Source organism: Neomonachus schauinslandi, chromosome 2 (assembly GCF_002201575.2).
Source record: "Neomonachus schauinslandi chromosome 2, ASM220157v2, whole genome shotgun sequence".
Lineage (NCBI taxonomy): Eukaryota > Metazoa > Chordata > Mammalia > Carnivora > Phocidae > Neomonachus > Neomonachus schauinslandi.
The window spans coordinates 82362127-82384759 of record NC_058404.1 but is presented as its reverse complement, the minus strand read 5'-3'; the positions used below and the strand labels follow the sequence as shown (position 1 = coordinate 82384759).

General features: G+C 42.0%; 1 protein-coding gene across 1 annotated transcript in view; it reads right to left on the bottom strand.

The window, feature by feature from the left end:
- The window catches only part of FREM3 (FRAS1 related extracellular matrix 3), an 83729-nt gene extending 65573 nt beyond the window's left edge, over nucleotides 1-18156 (bottom strand). Inside the window, exons 1-2 of the mRNA XM_021679321.1 lie at nucleotides 12978-18156; nucleotides 11484-11573 (exon numbers count right to left, since the gene is read on the bottom strand). Of these exons, the coding sequence (XP_021534996.1) occupies nucleotides 11484-11573; nucleotides 12978-18156 (5269 nt within the window). The remainder of the gene's footprint in view (nucleotides 1-11483; nucleotides 11574-12977) is intronic.
- Nucleotides 18157-22633: the final 4477 nt, after the last annotated feature.

Here is a 22633-nt window from a genome sequence, read left to right as displayed (position 1 = left end):
TGGAGGGTGGTGGGAGGGATGGGGTGGCTGGGTGATAGACATTGGGGAGGGTATGTGTTATGGTGAGCTCTGTGAATTGTGCAAGACTGTTGAATCACAGACCAGTACCTCTGAAACAAACACATTATATGTTAAAAAAAAAAAAAGAAGATAGCAGGAGGGGAAGAATGAAGGGGGGGAAATCGGAGGGGGGAGATGAACCATGAGAGACTATGGACTCTGAGAAACAAACTGAGGGTTCTAGAGGGGAGGGGGATGGGAGGATGGCTTAGCCTGGTGATGGGTATTAAGGAGGGCACGTACTGCATGGAGCACTGGGTGTTATACGCAAACAATGAATCATGGAACACTACATCAAAAACTAATGATGTAATGAGTGGTGACTAACATAACATAAAAAAAAGAAAGCAAATGAGGAAGAAAATGAGGATAGAAGGTGAAACAAGAGGTAGAAAGAAGAAGAACGTCAAAGCCGGAAACCGGAATACCAGAGGCATCACTAACAATGATTTGGAGGCTCTAAGGGTCCCTCTGCTTATGCCACCCAGCGGAACAATACATTCCCGCGTTCACTTTCCTAATCTATTGTCAAAAAAGAAAGTGAAAGCCAAACATTCTCCTGGCACACCTTCTAATGCACAACATTCTAATAACACACCTAAAAAACAAAACACTGTGATCCTTGATCATTTGAGCAGTTATCCCTTACCCTTGAGCTTGGCTGGAGATTTCAAGGGGCAGAAGTCACACTGCTACTGACTTTCTGGTTTTGTGTTACTGCAAGGGCACAACCTCGGAAACCTGACCGGGTTAAGCACCGCGTAGGTTTAGCATATTTTACCACCTGGTTTCCTGCTAATGAGGTCAGGGTTTGATACACAGTCTGAGCTTCTTACATATGTTTTGTTTCTCTGTCAGTTTCTCATAAATTTGGTCTGAGAGTGTGCAGATGGATACATGCATATGCATTCCCACTTTTTGTAAATTACTTTAGGAAAGTCTGAATCACTATCATACATGGAGACAACGTGTCTGTGTCCTGAGAGACAATGATGAGCAAAATGCCCAGCAGCTCGACTTATCTGAAGCTCGGTCAGAATGCAATCTGTAGATAATTTTTCTATTAAGAATATTGTCTTCAGTGACTCTAGTCATTCAAAACTACAGATGAGTCATCCGACCTAAGTTGAAACAGTGATTTCTGATTCCTAAACGTGGCAATGGCATCCAGTCATTTGTGCTTCTTGCCTTCCTTTCCTTCCAAATATTTCCTATAATTTCTGCTTTAAATATCTTCTGCGTTCCAGAGAAACGTAATTTTTTTTTAAGATTTTATTTATTTATTTGTCAGAGAGAGAGAGAGCAAGCAAGCACAAGCAGGGGGAGCAGCACGCAGAGGGAGAAGCAGGCTTCTCGCTGAGCAAGGAGCCCAATGTGGGACTCGATCCCAGGACCCTGGGATCAGGACCTGAGCTGAACGCAGACGCTTAACCGACTGAGCCACCCAGGCGTCCTGAGAACCATGTAATTTTTGGACAAAGAGTCGATCAATATGTAAGGATAATTTTAATACTGACTTAATTTCATAAGGATTAGGATTTTGCGATGGTCTTATCCTTCCATATGACTCCTTAGAATGTTCAAGTGCTAATAACATTAATAATAATTTCACTCAATGTCACCAAGACTTAGCTTTTTTAAATCTATAAAATGGGGGATAATATCTATCTCATGATGGTACTGTGGAGATTAAATGAGAGGTAAGGCACTTAAATGTCTAGTATAACACCTGGGACCAGACAGATGTTCAATGAATAATGAGCCTGAATTTGAAGTCAGACTATTTTACTTTATCATCAAGAAGATGGATACATGTTAACTAGCCATTCCAAATGAGTCAAAATATTTTTCTCATTGTAGAGAGCTCTGTGTGTTCATCTATACCTCGTAAACTAAAATATATATATGTTCATATATACACATATGTATTTGTTTACTTATAATTATTTATTAGGTACATGTATTATGTACACAGAATTTAGGACCTAATCCTGAGGTTGTCTAGTTTTATTTTAAATTGATCCCTGAAGTGATTATTTAAGAGCCTGTTTACATAACACAAGGTAAAAACAGCTTTGCTGTTTTTAAGCAATAAATTCTCTTTTCAAGCAAGAAAATGTTTCTTAAATTGATGTATGTGGTAATGAGGTTATTTAGCAACTGGAAAATGAAAAGCAAGAGATACACATTAATGTGATCTAAATGAGACACTCCCTGAATATAGTAGGCATTGATTTACCAGTCGAGAATACTAAAAGAGCATCATTCATAGTATTTCTTTGCTTTCAAAAACATTTTCTCCTTTCATTAATCATCTTTGTGAAGTGTGATTATTTTCTTGTACCAGAGCTTTCCTAGGTTACTACATGCTCAACCTGGCTTCCTATTTTTATACATAGAATTGCACAGTTTAAAAAATAGATTTTGGTTAAATAATAAGCCTGTGTTTTATTTTATGGGGAGAAAAATATGAACAAAATGCTTTCATACAAATACTCAAAGATAAAGAGACCAAAGCCATTTTTCTTTGAGGTTATTTGCTGTGGATCATAATTTTTTAATCATCAAAATTTTTTAATTTCGAAGTTTCTTCCCAAATTATCCACAACTAGGATCAATATTATTTTTTGAATCACAACTATAACTAAGCATACAGCCTCTACAAATCATAAAATGGATTTAAGATTTGGTCATTTTTTTCATGAATTTGTATTTACCCTGTTATTCAACCACCATGATTTGAGCACCTATCATATACCAGGTATTGTTGGGGAGCATATCAATTCTAACACAGATTATGATCAGGATTATATGATTTGATTGAGCATATCAACTTAATTAGCCAGATTATCTCCTCTTTTTCTTTGCCTAGCATACACAGCCCAAAATACAATTCTAAACAGCTTCCATTTACATAAAGATTAAAAATCAGACAATAAGTAAATAAAATTTAAGTTTATCTGCTATCTCCCAGACCTCCAGGACTTTAAACATTAATGGAAGACATAATTACAGCAAGATGTATGTGTGTGTGCTAACATTTGCTTATGTAAAAACAATTTTTGGTTTCATGTGGGAGAGGACTATGGATGGGAACAGGAGAGAACTTTGCTTTTTATTTTATACTCTTTGGTACTATTTGAATATTGTACTCTTTACACTATTTTGTACTATTTGAATATTTGTACTGTTTGTGCACGTATTATTTTTAGTTTTAAAAAATGTGGCCGAAAACATTAGGGATGTTTTAGCACCAACAGAATAAAATGGAGAACTGAGAAAATCATCTGAAAATTATTTCACTTTTACCTCAATATCTGGAGAACTTTTATCTCAAATCCCCACCTAATTTTCTATGTGGAAACTAAGTAAGGAATTCTACTTGTTATTAAAGTATATGAAAAAGCAGCTATGTTTCTGAAGCATGGGCAAGCCGATGTCAAAAAATAAGGTGTGGGACTTATCTAGAAGTAGGAGGTTTAATAGTCAAGCACCCAGCACTGATATACAATGTTTTATAAAATGTTGTGACTTAGACTCAGCTCTGCCGGGTGTCATGTCAATGGATGAAGTTGCCCGTCTCTCTCATTGTCACCGTGCGGTGGTCTTCACGACCCCTAGTGAGGTCGTGACTAGTGAGCTAGTGAGCTAGAAACTAGCAAAACTTCTTTCTTTTTTTTTTTTTTTTAAGATTTTATTTATTTATTTGAGAGAGAGAGAATGAGAGATAGAGAGTGTGAGAGGGAGGAGGGTCAGAGGGAGAAGCAGACTCCCTGCCGAGCAGGGAGCCCGATGCGGGACTCGATCCCGGGACTCCAGGATCATGACCTGAGCCGAAGGCAGTCGCTTAACCAACTGAGCCACCCAGGCGCCCAGCAAAACTTCTTTTGATCTGTACTCAGAGAAGCTGACCATCTTGGGGCAGTTCACTATACCTGTGACTTCAGACTTAATTCTAAATTGCAGACTTAATCCTTGCAAGTTCAGCATGACAGACCTTAAAAACACCAAAAATAGAGACTCCTCCAGAGGCAGCCTTGGCAGAGACAAGGAAGCAAGAAATCTGGGGGGTTTCTGGGAGCACCTACCAGCAGAAAAGGCTTTGCTTGTTTTTTGTTTTTTTTTTTTCCCTTTGCTCATACTTTTTAACTTCTAAGGATTCATAGTTAATTTTGGAATAAACTGCTTTCACATTTTCTATCTGAACTACATGTCTGTCTTGGTACCCTCGTATGAGAAAGCCTTGTATGTCTGAAGCAACTATGAATTTAGGGAAAAGTTAGAATATTTTAGACATGCAAATATCCAGGTTAAGTCAGCATTTTCACTGCTAAGAAAAGGGATGCATCCACAACTGTAGGCCAAGAGTAAGTTCATGGCAGCATTGAAAATGAGAGAGAAAAAAACATAGCCACATATATATAAGAACAACTTTTTTTATATAGCCATAAAACATATTATGTAGCTGTCTAAAAAGGATAAAGCAGATAAGGTAGATCTGTTTGTGCTAGTTCAGTATATGTCTGGATATAACCTAGACGTACATTAAACAAAAGAAGGCAAGGCTCAGAGCCGAGCATAAAAAAATAATCTCTTTTGTGTAAATAAAAAGGATATACATCTATTTTCTGCTATGTGATTAATTTTCTTTTTGAAAGAAAACAGAAGGAAAGGGATTAGATATCAATGCACAGTTTAATTATTGTGATTCTTTAACTATGCACATGTATTTATTTTTAAAAAATGTTTATAGCAAGGTATCTGGTGGAGGAATTACAGGCCATTTAAAAAATCTTAGGCTATTTCTGTTAAAAATACCTATACAGTCAGGTATTTTAATGCAGAATTGTAGACTTAAAGCTTTCAGCTGGAAGTATCATTAGCAATGCTAAAAACAAGGCTTAAATAGTGTGCCATGAAGGTAGTTTTCAATATTGCTCCTTACCATTTTCCCATTTGTCGAATGCGTGCCTAAAAATGACTCAATAGTGGAGGTTGTGAAAAGGTGTCACCATTTCTAAAAGAACTACTTTGTAGCAAAATATTACTGTAGGACCGGTGTACTCCAGGTGTGGCCTCCAAACAGAGACAGGATATATGGCTGAGGTGACTGTCTAGACAGCTTGTAAGGTGATCCAAATAGAAGTACCTCTTCCATTTTTCTAGAAAGAATGGATGGTTTCAGCATGAAAGTGAGAAAACCAAATTAAATCACAAATGACACAAAGGGAAGGTTCCCTGGCATATTTCACAAAGGAAAGGTGATGACATAAAGTTTTGCTTACCACAGTATGAGCCCACCCAACCTTCTAGCTTTTTCCTATACCTCGTGACTCTGAACTAATTCTTCCACAGATTGAACACGGGGACACTGGTGGTGAGCCTTGCCTGTCCCTCTAGCTGTCTGCTCCGGTACCTCTGGACCTGCCTTGCTTATAGCTTGCCCAAGAGTTAACAATTCATTTCTGGTCATGGTATGAAGGAATAATAGATACAAGGAGGAAGGACTCATGAGGGAAAGGGCCAGCAACAAGTATAATTGTTGATTCCTTCCTGCCTGAGAGGAACCCACCCTGATTCTCCTTTGTTTGGATTTTTAAATCTATGACATTATTAAGGGGGAAATTTTTGAATTATTTATAAGCCAGAATAACATGTTTAGCCATTTAAATCGATATTATTGAACCGAGTTGGTTGTGACGTAGTCCAGTGTACTTTTTTCTTAAATGGAAATTGCTTTTTTTTTTTTCTGATAATAATGGTCATTGTAAAGCATTTACACAAGCAAATGTAAAGAAAATCAAAAGAAATAAAAACAACTTAAAATCCATCACTGCCATTATAAACCATTTTTAACATCTTGCTACATATACTTTAGACTTTTTCCTGTGCAAATATATTTAAGCATGTATACATGAAAATGTGAACGTCCTTTACAACTTTACACAGCTTTCTACTTGGTTTTCTTTTTAACAATACATTGGGAACCTCTTTCCATATTATATATGGGTTTATTATGACATCATCCTGACGACTTGCAAAACGTTTTATAATCTTACTGCAGTTACACTTCTGCCGTATTATAGAAATATGTTGAATGTCTCTTCACTACATTGCCTCTTGGTTTCTCCTGAATTTGAATCCTTTGGCTGCTCATTTTTATCTATCTCTTCTGCATCCTGTAGGTCTCTGATTTTAACCCCAACTCTCTTCTTACCACTGTTTTTCTTTAAAATAAAATTAGAATTGTTTGGGAAATAAGAGTAAATAGACTCCAACTAAGGGCTTCTTTGAGTCACGTGTGAAAATATCGGGCCACAGATTTTGAGTTAACTATTCAGAGACGTTTTCTGCCTTGCTCTTGAATTCTTAGATGTGTTCTAGAGAGTTAAAGCCCTCAACAAGTTTGTTATTACCTTAACTGCATGGGCAGACTTACTGGACTTACGTTAGTTCTATCACTGGTCCTAAAAAAAACTTTTTGTTGCTCTTACTTTACTTTCATAACTTGCTTAAAAAAGACACTTCAGGGCACCTGGGTGGCTCAGTTGGTTAAGCAACTGCCTTCGGCTCAGGTCATGATCTTGGAGTCCCAGGATCGAGTCCCACATCGGGCTCCCTGCTCAGCAGGGAGTCTGCTTCTCCCTCTGACCCTCCCCCCTCCCATGCTCTTTCTCTCTCTCTCTCTCTCATTCTCTCTCTCAAATAAATAAATAAAATCTTTTAAAAAAAAGACACTTCACCTACAAGGAAAACTGGTACTCATAGGGACCATGAGGCATGTATCAGGTTAAATTAAAAAAAAAATTCAAATATCAAAATTCATAGTGTTAATCAGATTGGTTTTAGACACTGAATAATTTAAGAGGAAATAAAACAATTTGTTTCAGGTCTTAAGGAGAATGTGAAATATCTGTAACACATCCCCAAACTAAAATTGTCTCACTCCCATATAATCATTTAGTGTGGCTTTATTAGAAAGTATTGACTTAATGTTTCTGATGGTTCCTTTGTGTGGATCATTTTAATTCTTCAAGCCCACTTCTTCATCTTAAAATCTGAGATGATAATTTCTGTCTTACAAGTTATAGTAAAGGTCAATTGGAATAACATCTATAAAAACACTTTGTAGAAATATTAAGTGCTATATAAATTTAAGGTTATGTTATTATATGGCAAGTAGAACAGATCCATTCGGCATTACATATAGTAGAGATACGCAAAATTTCAAGACAAATCTATGAGTATAATGACAGAGAGGAAGATGGATGAACTTGACAGTATGCTTAATTGGTACAGTTCAGAGCTTTAGAAATCTAAAATGCATTCCCTATTCTACCAGTGGCTTTCACGATAAACTTGAACGTAATGAAATTTACCACCAATGTTGTAAAAGAGACGGCAATGGCCTTAGTCTGAGTTACTCAAAATTGATGATGCAGAAACAGATGGAACACACAAACTAGGTACATTGTAAACGATTTCCATTTGAATTCCCAGTTCAGCCGTGTACACAAATATAGGTGTGTGCGTAACTACTGGAGAGGAAAGAAGAAAAGAAAACTCGTATTTATTGGGGAATTGATGGATGGTGGGTATCCTATTATATTTTTGGCATATGTTACTTCATTTAACTATAGCAGAGCAAAAAGAAAAAGGCACAATTGCTACAGGAAACGGGATGCGGATAGGCAAGGTATTCCTGTGCGCCCTGGCTCAGCGTGCAGTGGCAAAGCCTAGAACAGTGGGTCTGAGTTACTTCCTCTTCTTCCTTTGTCTCCTTAGTGGACTTTTTTTTTTCTTAGTGGGCTTCTAATAAATATGAAATCAGTTTATAAGTGGGCAGAGAAAACGATGAGAAGCCAAGAGTTCCAGGCAGTACCCCAATAAGATAATTCACCATAATAGTTTAAAAGTTGAATTTTGGGGGGTTCCTGGGTGGCTCAGTAGGTTAAGCGTCTGCCTACGGTCATGATCCCCGGCGTCCGGGAATTGACCCCCACGTTGGGCTCCCTGCTCAGCTCAGAGGGGAGCCTGCTTCTCCCTCTACCCGCCGCTCCCCGGCTTGTACTGTTTGCCAAATAAATAAATAAAATCTTAAAAAAAAGAAGTTGAAATTTTTATATAATCAACTGATCTAACTATAGATTTTCAGGAATAAATTGTTACTTTTCTTTTTACCTGAAAAAAGAGAAATACAACACTTGGTATCTCAGCTGATAATTCTATCGTGTGCTTGCTTTGTGCCAGGCTCTCTTCAGTGCCTCGTGCATGTTGTTTCTTTAATGCTTGCGGTACTTAGGATGATGGCCCCCTAACGATGTCCATATCTTCATTCCCAGAACCTGTGTATGTATCACATGGAAAAAGGGACTCTGCAGGTGTGATTAAAGTTTCTGAGACGGGGACAGTATCCTGGATTATCCAGGTGAGCCCGATGTAATCACAGGGATTCTTGTAGGGAAAGAGGGAGGCAGGAGAGTTGGGGCCAGAGTGAAACAACACGAGAAAGACTGGACACTTCTGGCTTTGAATATGGAAGAATGGGACAGTTCCTAGAAGCTAGAAAGGGCAAGGACATGGGTTCTCCCTTAGAGACTTCAGAAAGGAAGGGAGCCTTGCCCAAACCTTGATGTTAGCCCAGTAAGAACCACTTGGGACTTCTGAACGACAGACTTGTCAGTCTGGGTTGTTTTAAGCCACTAAATTTGTGGTAATTCATTGTAGCAGCAATGGGAAACCAATGAAATCCTCATAATAATCCTATGAGATACACACTATAATCATCTCCAATTTACAGAGGAGCAAACTAAAGCACAGTTTCTCAAAGATACACAACCACTAAACGGTGGCACTGGAGTTTGAGTGCAGTCAACCTGGTTTCAGAGCCTATGGATTGGAAACCTTCCTGCTATCAAGCTTGGGGTTCTAATAAATTGCAGCTCTGGAGTCATATTGCTGATACGTCCACCTTTAAGACCCCTGAGCTCATCCGAGGATGTGCCTAATACATAGTCCTAGCGGTAGGGCACAGTCTTCTTTTAATGCCTCGAAAGTTGGTACCACCACCACCACCAACACCAACAACAAATTCTACTTCAGCCCATTGGTAAAAAATGCATCCTTAGAAGTGTATCCAATTCCAAAAGCTTAAATAACTGGAAGCAGTACTTTCTGCTAGTGCTGTATGCTGTCAAGATAAAAATATTAATAAATTGTAAACTTATTCAACATTCCATTTGGGAAATATTTTAAAAATTGGGATATTTTATTTTTTATTATTTTTTAATATATATTTTTAAAGATTTTATTTATTTATTTGACACAGAGAGTGAGACAGCACAGCAGGGATAGCAGCAGGTGGAGGGAGAGGGAGAGGGAGAAGCAGGCTCCCCGCCAAGTGAGGAGCTTGAGGTGGGGCTCGGACCCAGGATCCTGGATCATGACCTGAGCTGAAGGCAGACACTTAACCAACTGAGCCACCCAGGCGCCCGCCCCCCACCCCCCCACAACTGGGATATTTTAAAAGAAAAGTTCAAGTTGGCTCTTGTAGAGAAATAAATTTATAAAATTTGAAAATACCTGACACGAAAATGTTTAAGCGAGTAATTCAACAGTTGTGAGCTATCCCAAGAATGGTCAAAATGGGCAGATACGGCTCTGTGCAGGATACTCAGAAAACAACAAAAAAATCCAGGGAACAAATAACTGCATAAATATTGAATCAGCGTATGGACATCCAACTATGAGCAAATGTGTCCTCAAATATTTTGGAGTCCATGTTTGGTTATTATTATCACTTTAATTTACTAGGGGCTTCTTTGTGAGGTGAGAAAGTGCTGTCTTTGCCTTATTCCCTGACTTTTGTCCATGGTTTTGGCTTAATGAACAGAGGTAGTGTAGCAATCGTGCTTAAGAACCTTAGCTTTGGAATCTGCAATATCTGGGTTTGATTTCAGTTCACCTGCTTATTACCTGTATGACTTCAGTCCAGTTAGTCAACCTTGGTGCCTTCATTTTAAAATGGGCATCATAATGTTTACCTCTTATTTTACAGTGAGGATCAGAAGTCATAATGTATGTAAGCATTGCCGGGTCCACAGAAAGTACTCAAGAATGGTAGCAATATAAAATTCACATTTATCATCACAGACTGACTCTTGTTTCTGATGTCGCCCAGAAAGTATAGTGTCCAAGTCAGATACACATCTTTTTAGAATATCATCCTTCTAGAAAACAGAAAGAAAAATAGTCACTATAAACTACTTGAATCTCACATGTGCTTTACGTTAGTGAGTCAGTTTGGAAGGCTTAAATGTATCTTCATCTTTTTAGTGACTTTGGTCCTTGGGAACTTGGAAAATGAAGGAAAGATCAGATTTTAAACTTTAAGTGAGAAGATAGAGAGGAGGTGTCAGTGGTTTCCAGTGTAGTTTGTCTCATCAGAGGTGGAGAGGGATGACTCATTATTAATGAGCATCTACTTTGTGCTAAATGCTTTACATATATTATCTCACTTAATCCTCTTGGCAGCCCTTTGGAAGTGGTATGAAGACCACCATTTTATACATGAGTGAAATCAGTCACAGAGAAGACCAGGTTACTTTTTTGAAGGTCACATAGGGTGGGCTGGGATTCAAACTCAGTATACTACACAGCCTTCATATAAGACTGTTTTCCAAAACAGTCCTGAATGATGGCACACAACTGAGGAAGAAAATTGGAACACGATTGGCATGTTACTTACTAGGAATGAGTAATGATTTATACTGAAAGGTTATCGAGTGGCAAGCAGCACACAGACATAAGTTTTGCAATTATTCTGTCATACTGCAAAATAATTTTTCTTTGACAACATAATCAGCCCATTCCTAGCTGAGTAAAGCACCTTCCATTAGCTCGTCGCTTCCCATTATGCTACTTTGAGGACAGAGTAAACAGATAAAGGTGCAGCGTACGCAGGCAATTTTTAGAGCAAGTTTTCCTCTATGCTGGTCAACCTATTTTTCACCGCATCCAGGAAGATTACAATTTGGAGATCAAGGAGCCACTAAGATTCAGTTCTGGGGCTGAAAATCCTCACAAAATCTAAAGGTGGACTTTCTAATTTGTTCCAGAATGACAGAAACCACCAGTCAGATTCTCAGAACCACCGGAAGAGATTGACTTGCCTATAGGATGTCACACATAATCTAGGTCAGGTAAAAAACTTCATATCTCATTATTGAAATTCCTCATTGCTTCCCCTTCCAAAACAGTGATTTGTCAAGAATCATTTGGCATAGGGCTGCAAATAGAGTAAAAAGAATTCATTTGTTGGTACTCTGACATACACCGATCGTGTTTACTGTGTAAATAATTTAATTTTTTTCAGTTTCATATTGATTTTAAATAACCAAGACTCCCTTTTAATGCTGACTTACCATTGTCTTCAACAGAGAAGTAGAAGATATCCTTTGTTTCTTTGCTGCCTTCATTCAAGACGTAACAGATCCTCCTTTCATCAATGTCAGCTAATAAAAGAGCAAGTATCACTCATCATATTGGCACAACAGAAAATGAGTATGTTAGGAATTTCAATGGGTTAAGGCATGGAAATACTACAATAAAGAAATTTTAAAATAATTAAATGCCTACAAATCTAACTTTAAAAAAATGATTAAGTGAACATGAATCTAATTTTTTCTTAAAGTTACACTGGGAAAAATAGAACATTATTTAAAATTTTGTTACCGTGCTGTGTGTATGATCTGTAGGATCATCCCCAACAAGAAAGACATTCTAGTGATGCATGTTTTACAACATCCTCTATGGAAAATTGAGTCTATCTGGTTTAGGTCTTCTGCACAAGCCTGGAGATGCTTGGCATGATGGTGGTTATTCATTAACTATTAGTCAAAATGAATTTAAACAAGAATAACTGCTGCATTCTAAGACAAAAGAAAATGGGAATAAAATGAATTTTTATTGCCTATTCTCTTGGATTTTTGAGAATTTGTCACTTGGTCTGTAATTGTGTTTTTTGTATTGATAATCATTAGTATATTAAAGACAATTTGCATTTTGGGGGTATTTATTTAGAAAGATAATTCTTATAAAACCACATGATTTCATTGGCTTTAGAAGTGATTCTGAAAATGTAACCAAACTATTTTTTAAACACCCTTCATAAGTTTTACTCTAAGATTGCATTTAGGTATATATGTATCGCATATAGAAAAATTCCATGTATCTCTTCACATTTCATGGGTAAAGCTACATGAAAAAGTTTTAAGACAATGTAAAGAGCTGCCACAGACAGCAGGTGTCACTTTACCTGGGAAAACAGAGGAACCTGCCTCAAGTTCACCATTAGTAATAATGACAAATGTATTTTTAAAAAGATCTTTAAAACATATCCCTCCACAAACTTAGGAAAATTTAGTTCTATGCTTTTTTTTTTAGATGCAGAAGTTACATTTGAATAGTACAATAAAATGTGCAGTGTAATATTTATCTCCAAAATCTAAGTACAAAATATCATCTTCAGAAATCTAAATTTACTGATAAACTATGAAAACAATTCCTAGGTATGTCATTCTTTGAAATTAAACTGATAATATCAAAATTAATGTAATCATATCTTACGATGATATTTCAGAAACAGAAACTGTCCACCTGCATTCTGCAATTTTAGGGCATAACTACCAGCCTTACTGGATGTCCGAGAGTTCCTGTTAAATGGGCATCCTGATGAAATGGCTAGAAAAGGACTAGTTGCCCTTTTTTGTTATCAGAATAATCTCATATTCCACCGTATTTCATTAGAATCAAAATCTGTCTGTCAATGGTCTGAGGTTGGGAAAATTTTATTCAGAAGTGGGAGACCTGATCTGCTCATGGAGAGGGACTGAGGTATTGGGGATATCATTACTAACCTTGCATAAACACTTGCGTGCTCTGGTTTCCAAGGCCAGTGTTGATAATGAAGCCATGCTCTGGTCCTCTGGTCACTTTATACTTCAGGAGCCCATGGAAACCGTCTCGATCCTCTGCCCTCAGAGACCTGTTGGTAATCAGGAAGCTCATGTGTCCAGTGTGAAGGCGCTTCAAGGCTGATGCACCTCTGTTAGTGGCAATCTGGGGGAGCCTGTTGTCTAGAGAACTTATGTGGATCCTCATTACCTGAGGTTTGTGTGTCTCTAGGACAGTGTCTGGGAAGACATAGAAATCAGCATGAGTGCCATCTGTCACAGTCAAGGAGAAACTGTCCTCAGTCGTCTCACTGCCATCGTGCCAGTAGCTAATCAGGTTATCATTCAGGTCCCGCTTGGTGAAGGTGGTCACAGAATGACTGCCATTGTACAAAATCCTACCATGGATGGGGAGCTGGGTGACAGTAAAGAGGAGAAGATCATCTGGAGTATCCTTGTCTTCCACTGTCAACTCAAAGGGAGTGATGTGTTTGCTTTCCCCTTCCTGCAGTATTAGTTTATGGATGGTCAAGATAGGTTTCTTATCATCCACATCTGTGATGAAGATCCTGAAGGTTTGGAACACAGGGTTGAGTCCATCAGTCACGTGAAACTCAAAGCTGTCTGTCTTTATCTCATCATTTGAAGTGTGGACATAGAATATTTTGTTGCTAGCCAACTGAAGCTGAGTGAAAGAGGCAATGGGCTTCCCAGGCTGGTCAGAGCTCTCTAAGTGCCCCATGCTAGGAGCCCGTGTGATCCTGAAGTGAAGCTGTTCATTAGGGCTGTTGATGTCACTGGTGCTAAGCAGATTGGTGGTAAGGGTCACTCTGCCACCTTCTGTCAGGGTAAGCCCTTTGCTAACCACCTCAGGGAAGACCCTGTCTAAGCTGTCAATAGTGATGTAGAAGTAGCGGTCTATCAAAGGGTTAATCCCATCAGTCACATCAAACTTGATAATGTCAAGGACTCCATCTTGGCCTGTGTGGGTGTAACAGATGAGGCTTCTGTCAATCTCATCCTGGGTGAAGTTCATTCCTAGGGTGAGGTTATTTCTCACTTCCCCTCTGGGTTTTCTCAGCCGCTGTAGAAGCCCCTGTTGAGGCCCTGAACGGAGAACAAAACTGAGGCTCTTTTCATCGGAGTCAAGATCTGTGGCCTTAAGGACCCAATTTGTGATGACCTTGGTGTGTCCAGTCTCTACCTCCAGCCCATCATTGGTGGTCAGTCGAGGGGTTTCATCATCCACCAGGATCACCATAATGGGTACCTTCCTGTGGGTGGTGTGCTTGCCATCACTCAGCCAGACCTCAAAACTATCCTCTGTGGTTTCAGAGTCATCATGTTCATACACAATAGTGGAGGCCTCCTGGATCTCCTGTAAGGTGAAGCTGTGGATGGGCTGGCTGCCTGTGGCCAGCTGCTGTACGATTCGGCCATGCTGAGGGAGGGCTGTGAGCTGAAAGTGAAGCTCATTTGGTGGCAAGTCAGCATCTGCTCCATTGAGCAGTGGGGTGTCTATGACCAGGCTCATCCCCTCTAATACCACAAACTCACCGGCAAAAAGTTCAGGCTGCTCATCATTGGTGGGTAAAATGATTATAGGGAAGAAGACATTTGGGGAGAAGTTGATGCCATCAGAACAATGAAAGATGAATTGATCTTTTTGTGGCTCTACCCCCTTGTGAATACTCTGTACATAATTGATATGCCTCGCTTGGACATCTCTGATGGAGAAAGCACTGATGGGACTACCAGCCCGTGATTCTTTTGAGCCGGGAGCTGGTGCAATGTTTTCCAGGTAGCCAGAGGCTGGCTGACCAGTAACTGTGCATAGGATTTCATCTTGGGGTGTGTCCACATCTTCAATATTGAGATGTTGTAAGGTCAAGGGACTCTTCCCGCCTTCATCAACAATATAGAACTCCCCCACCAAGACTGTGGGTGCCACATTGTCCACAGGCAGCACAACCACTTGCACCTGCACTCTCTCCACTATGCTGTCTCCCACCACCCATTGATAAGAATCCTTGGAGAGGGTGAGGCTGAAGGTATCATGTTGTTTCTGGAAACCAACTTCACCCCCAGTGTGGACGTAGACTACTGTCCCACTGATGAGGTCCTCTTGGGTGAATCGTTCTGCAGGTAAGCCATTCACTAGAAGAGTACCCAATTTTGGGCTATCCTCCATAATGAAAGACAGCATCAAGTCACCTGCGCCCTTCTTTTTGCCATGTATGATGCCCATGGTGATCTCAGTGACTCTGCTCTCTAGTACATCTAAGGAAACATCTAATAATGGACTACCTGTAATAGAGATCCTGGGAGTTTTGTCAGTAGTGGGATGCACGGAAATCTGGACGGTGATGGGTATGTGGTGCACCCTGTCACTTACCTCCAGATGGAAGGTGTCATTGGTAATCTGGTCTCTGCTGTGCTGGTAAGAGACACTCCCATTAATAATGTCAGCTTGCATGAAAAGTTCCCCTGGAACCATATGTTTATTTAAGTAGTGCAGGTGTCCATGTTGGGGACCCCAGACTAACATGAAGACAATCTGGTCAACATCTGTGTCAGGGTCTATGACATCCAGTTCATTACTGCTGAGGATAAAATTTCCTCCCTCTAAGACAGTAAAGCCTCTGTTGGTGACTTCTGGAGGCTGGTTGTCCACAGGCTTCAGGAATAATGTGAATATGCCAGGTACACTGTTGCCTGCAGCATCCTCCACTTGGTAGGTGAACTGCACAACCCGTGGTACAATACCCAGTTTCTTCTGTGGGGGCTGGTAGGCAACTTTTTGGAGATTTACCTGGGCCTGGGTGAAGTGCATGATGGGCGTATCTGGCGAATCAGTGAGCACAATTTCTCCAGCCCGGACTCGGTGGTTGTCATCTGTGTCAGTTGGGGGTGTCAGTAAGGTGTACCACAGGTTCTGGTCATCTGAGTCCTGGTCAATATATTGGAGGAATTTCTTCTGGAAGTGAGTGAGTTGGTACTGGTGCACGGTCATTTCTAAGGTAGTTCCTGGAAATAGTTCTGGACTCTGCAGATCCACTGGTTGGACCTTGATGGTGAAGAAGTGCTGGTTGGATAGATTGGGTGGGTCATGGTCATCCTGTACATGGAAAGTCAGCTGGACCATGACAGGTTGAGGGCTATGGGGTCCAAGATGGCGGTAGAAGAGTTTCCCTTCCATGATGTCTTGCTGAAGCCACTCAGTCACCACCTTCTCATAAAGTCCTTCTTTTTCCACATAATACCAATCTTCATCTTCAGGGGTCAGAGGTGGTTCAGCCTGCCTCAGCAGCATCTCTCCCAGGTGCTGAGTTGAGTAAGAGGAACCAGGGACCAGATCCCACCCTCTTTCTTCCTTTTTTTCTTCTAGAGGCTGGTCCTCCAGCACAAAATGGATGGTTGAGTCATCAGAGTCAATATCAGTAGCACTCAGGACAAAGGGGGAAATCTGGACCACCTGTCCTTCTGTAACTGAGAGCCCGGTGTTGGCCTTGACCTTCGGTGGTTCATCATCAACAGGTATGATGGTGACAGGGAAGAGGAATTCCACCTGGTGGTGCCCATCCTCCATCCGGAAAATGATATTGTCACTGTAGGTGTTGCTGCCATCATGCTGGTACACCACTCGCCCTGCTGCCAGGTCCTCTGGTGTGAAATGCTTGCGCCCAGCGGGTGCCCCAAGCACCACCAGCTGCCCGTGTCTCAAGCCCCTTACTGCAGTTACTATCACCTCCTCTCGGTTATCATTATCACTGATCCGAAGGCTGTGGGTGCTGGACAGGGGCTGTAACTGACCTTCAAATAGCAGTAGTCCCTGGTTATATCCAGCCACTGGGGCCAGGGTGTTCATGGGCTTCATTATCACCATGAAGGCAAAGGGGTCTGAGGTGGCGCCATCTCCATCCACCACCTCCAGCTCCAGCTGGAAGAGGTGCTCTGAATCCAATTTCTCTGTCGGGGGCTGATAGGCAATTTTCAGTTCCCGCAGCTCCCGCTGGGTGAAGAAAGAGACTGGAAGACCCAGGGGGTCGTCAGTGGTGACCACGTATCCCTGGTGCCCTGGCGTGGTTGTGGGGGCATTGAGAATGTTGAAGACCAGGTCATCAGGGTCAGACTCCGTGTCCTCCGCAGCCAGCGAGTCAGGGGTCAGGGCTGTTAGCAAGAACTGACTGACCTCCATCATCATCAGGGCCACAAAACTGGGCCTAGGTGCAGTGTTCTCTACTCCGTCGCGGATGCTCACCAGCAGCTGGAAGTGCTCGCGGAGCAGCACCTCCTCTGACCCAGTGCCTCTGTCTTCTGGCCCTAGCAGCTCCGCCATCAAGGACACATAGTCCCGATTCGGCGACGGGGTGGTGGCGGTATGCTGGTAGCGCACCCCAGCTCTGACAAAAGCCTCACAGTCTACGCTCTCGCCCCTGGGGAGAGGGGCCCCCATGGCATCCACCAAACGCCCATACTTGGGCGGTGGGCCGCCGTGGGGAGGAAAAAGGGTGAGCCGGCACCTGCTGGCGGTAGAGGCTCCGTTCCCCAGGGAGGCGAAGTCCAGCACTCTCCTGTCGATGGCTTGGCTCCAGCCCCGCGGCTTCTCCACCAACAAAGGCCTGTTGCGCGTCACCAGCTCCGGCTGGGGGAAGACCACGTCCACAGCCAGCGTGAAGGGCAGTGCCAGCGTGTAAGTCGGGGCGTGGTAGCGCAGCTGCAGCCGCACCCGCGCGCGTCCCGGGCTTCGGGAGCCGAAGTGAGTGTACTGGACCTGGCGGGGCCCGAAGGCGCAGGGGAAGCGGCTGGGGGAGAGCGCACCGTGGCTCAGCGGCAGGGCGTCCAGCACCGTCACCTCGCACCAGTGCCCGGGCTGCACTCGAATCACCAGGTCCCGGAGCGGATCGAGCCAAAGCGAGCGGCCCACGGGAACCCGGAGTCCCGGGTTGGCGATCAGGACGCTGGGGCCGTCGGGGCTACCGCGGGCCAGAGCGCCCCAGGTGGGCATGTAGAGCGCAGGGTGGGGTTCAGTCCCAGGCGAGGGTACCTGTCCCCGTAGCACTGGGCAGCTCAGGAGCACGTAGGCGAGCGCCGCGACAAACTGCCGGGGCGTCCCAGCGGGGCGCGGAGAAGTCCCAGCCATGGGACCTTGACGCTGCGATGCCCGCAGAGTACCCTGTCCGAAGAGCGCCGGCTCAACTGCAAGTGCAGGCTGGGGAGGAGGAGGCTGCTGTCCAGTCGGGAGCGAGGCGCGGACTCAGCAAGAGCCAGTGGCCATGCTTCAGCTGTGGCAGGTAAAAGCAGCGGGGAGAGAGGGCTCTGCCCACCTTCTGCTCTGCCTGCGTCCCAAGCGTCTCCTCGGCTGGCTCCGGGGACCGCCTAGAAATGCCCCAGAGCCCGGAGACCCCGCTCCTTTGTGCCTTTAACCTCGCTACCTTACTGACCTTCGTGCCTGGAGGGGTAGTCGGCCACTGTGCAGCCCCCGCTGCCCGCTTCAAACCAGCTGGTCGGGATACTCTCCCCGGGTGCCTCAAAGAGATTGTTCTTTAGGACTGGGAGACGGCGACTGTACCCGGGTCAGTTCTGCGCGTGGAAGACACTGCGCTCCCGCGGTCCGTTCATCCAGGCAACGGTGTTTCTGATGGGGGGCGGAGGGAGCCACCATTCCTCTTCCTTACCGCTGACAGGCGTGCATTTTCTAGCCAAAATTGAGTCTCACTTCGGACATAAAAGAAGCTAGTGGGAGCTATTTTGCAAATAGGATTTTCTAGCTGCCTGTCTGATGAAGCAGCTTATTCCAGATCTTGTAATTCGGTGCTTCCAAAATAACCCTGGCATTTTTCTTCTGCTCAGTTCTTGAGGAAAAAGATTAGCATCCAGGCTGACGAACTTGAACAGCTTTTAAAATCTGTTTCTAGTCAGTGGGTCTCACATACCACAATCGGGTGTGCACGTTGGCTTCCTTCCATATTTTTTTAGAATGTGGTTTCCATATCTGATCAACAGTGGCTCCCTCTGAGTTTATTAGACATGCTGTTTCCTAAATATTTTCTTTGTAGAAAAATATATAGTAGCCAGAGGCGAGAATGTCAAGAGAAACAGTAGCAGAGAAAATACCCCAGGTATTTCTGTGAATTGATCTATTTAACACTTGGAATTGGGCGCTTTCTTTGTGGCTTTTAGTTAAGGATGCCTGCCCTGGGTGGGTGTAATGTTAGCTACTTAATTTCATATCTTTTTTTTTTTAAAGATTTTATTTATTTATTTGAGAGAGAAAAAAAGAGGGGGGAGGGCATAGGGAAAGAGGGGGAACAGCAGACTCCTTGCTGAGCTGAGTGCAGAGGGGATGGGGCTCAATCCCAGGACCCTGAGATCTTGACCTGAGCCCAAGTCGGATACTTAACAGACTGAGCCACCCAGGCGCCCCTTCGTGTCTATTTTTTCAAATATTAGAGGTGTCCATTTAAGCACAGGGCAGACTAATCTTTTCCTGTAATTAAAATGGTAATGTGCTTTCTTATGCAATTAATGTAAATGCTAGACTTGCTGATGTCAATGAAAATAGATGTGTCCAAAACTGTAGTGATAAATATGGCTTCAAGGGGAATATATGTGTACAATATTATCCTCAAATTATTTTATTTTACTGTGTTGCAGATGCCTGTCTTATGCATTTCAGGAGCAGCTGTACTGAGTCCCAGAGCAGAAATAATCTGCTATTGGCTTGAAAGCATTAATATTCTCTTTAAATATTTAATTTAATCAACCAGTGAAAGGCCATGGGTCTATATAATCCACAAAGTGGAATGCTAGTACACCTCATTAGCACAGATTAGGCCAATCTGTTCATATAATTGGATATTAAGAGATAGTAAATTTGAAACAAAATGTTTAGCTAATTATGATGGTCCAGTGTGTCTAGAAATTATTTAAAAAAATTTTTAAATTGAAACAGGTAAATTCCATTGTAAATGAAAGAGACATTATATTTCATAAAGCTACTGCTTTGTCCAAAGGATGGTTTTTCTATATTAGAACTTTTTTGCATATATTAAGTTTCACCAAATGAATATTCCTATATGAGTGTAACTTTGGTTCCTGTCCAAGCACCACTCACTCTAGGCAACTATGTTGTCCATGTGCTATTTTCATTATAGGCAGAGATGGGGGTAGGGACCAGAGATGACAAACAACTAAGCTACTAGGTTTTTAATTTTGTCCTCTGACCCTCCCCATCCAGGTAACATTCTTTCTACTGTTCTTCTGTTCTTCCCTACCAAGCTTCCTGAAAGTGGGGTTTTTGTTTTTTCCTGCTATCTACATGACTTATTCTCCCACTCACTCCCTCTTAGAACACTCCAGTCTGGCTTCCACTTTAAAAACATCAACAACATTCTATGTGAGGTCATTAGTAACCTCCATGTGGCAAAATCCCGCGACTATTTCTCATTTTGTCCACTTACCACATCCTCTGGTTTTCCTCCTTCTTTGTGGTTTAAGTCTATCTTCTTCAGAAAGCCTTTTTCCTATGCTTCTCAAGCCATATTAAATCTGTTTGTAAGTCTGCATTTGTGGATAACATGGTTAAGCTACATGAGAGCAAGGAGCTTGCAATATTGACCCCTGATAGCCACTGATGTCAAGAACTGGTGCATAGCAGGTACATAAAAGTATTTGTTGATTGAAAGATAAGAGATTGAGAAGTAGTAATCATGTACTGTGAAGTCTAGGTGCCAGGCAAAAAATAAATAAATAAATAAATAAATAAATAAATAATAAAAAACCAAATCAGTGCAAGTATAGGATAGCTTCTTTTGTAACCTAACCCAAGTCCATCTGCCTGATGCACAGCAAAGACAATCACTGAGATGTTGAGCATGCAAGGAAAGGGTTGATTCTAGGGGCAGCCAAAGGAGGGGACGAGGAGACAGGAGGGCAAGCCTCAGATCCACCTCCCTGAAGGAGACAGTCAGGGAAATTTAAAGGCAAATGAAAAAGGTCTGGGTAGAAGTTGCAGCTGTGCTTAGCTGCCCTGTTAACCCTTTGGTACCAGTGTCTTTTGATTATTGCTCATTCTTGAGGGAATTGGGATAATGACCATTCTGGTTACTTCCTGCTAAAATGGGGCAAAGATCAGGATTAGAGGAATGGAAACTTTCCTCACTCATTTAGAAATCTTTAGTTCCAAGTTGAAACCCAATGTTCTACATTTTTTTTTTTTTTACCAGGATTTTTGTACTTTGGTCTGTAGTTCTTATACTATTTTATCTAGGGCCTTAGGGGAGATTTGTTGTAACCAAGTAGCTTGTTGTACTTGTCCATGGATTTCTTTGGACCAGCTCTCCTAAACAGTAGTTACAGGTCCGTCAGAGGCTTGCTGGTCCAAGCAGGGTTCTTTTTGATGTTTATTCTGTTTTTCCAGTTTATTCGGGTCTCCAGGAAGGAGTTTAATTTCCATTAATGCCCAAGGCTGTGGACACGTCTTGTGTGACTTCTGCCACAAATCCAGCTCACTGTCATTCTGGATGATCTTGCTGAAAGTGTTTTAACAATTTCTGAGGCCTTCTCTGAACAGGAAAAGCTTCAACCCAATCTGTAAAGTTGTCTATAAATGCTAGCAAATACAAAAAATTACCTGTTGTTTTTGATATCCTGGTAAAATCTACTTGCCAGTCTTCTTCAGGTTTGGGGTCTCTGAGTTGTGTACCTTTTAGAATGGGTAGGGGCCCGGTCTTAGGATTGTTTTTAGCACAAATGTCACATTTTTTTTTAAATAGTTCTCTAAAGAGTGGGACCTGCAATATACTTCGGGATCCATCGAAGAGTAGCATCTCACCCATTATGGGTGCTTTGGGGAATACAGTTAAATATTTCTCCCATAAGATGTTCTGGGATAAGGATTCATTATATTTCCAGCTGGCCCTTGTGCCAGCATGGTGTTTTAATCCCCATTCCTTGGCTCTTTTTAGGCCCTCCAAGGAATATTGAGGTTGATACTTTAGTTAAGTCTATGTCTGGTACTAAAGCCATTATAGAGGGTTTTGGATCTTTGTAGAGGCTGCCAACTTGGTAGCTTGATCTGCCCAGTTGTTCCCTTGGGCGATCAGTTTGATTTCTGGTGTTCTCAGCAGTGGACAATAGCTGCTGGGTCACCATGGCATCCAGCTCTTAATGGTCTTTGATCCATGGAACTGTTCTTGTCCATAAACATCTCAAAGTCTGGATTTTCCAGTGGCAGATCCATCAGATCAGGATGGCTGGAATAAACTTGCTCAATTATCTGTAGGTCTCTGGGGGATCTTTGAGTGGTTTATACAGCAACAGGCATGAAGATGGCCTAAACATGGGCCATTGTGGTGGTTTCTCTCTGAAGTTTAACCTCAAGCTGTCTAGTTTCAGTTTGCAGGGCTTTAAGAAAAAGAGCAGTTTTATTTCTCAGTGATTCCAAGTCAAGAGAATGGGAGAAAATTGGAAATACTAGTGTGGAGAGTCTTGGCCAGATATTTGAGGACACCAGAATTGAGACTCCAGCTCAGTTTTATAGGCAAACAATAAGCACTCACAAACAGTTAATCAGAACTAAAATCTAACATCCACAATGGTGTGTTACTGAAACATCA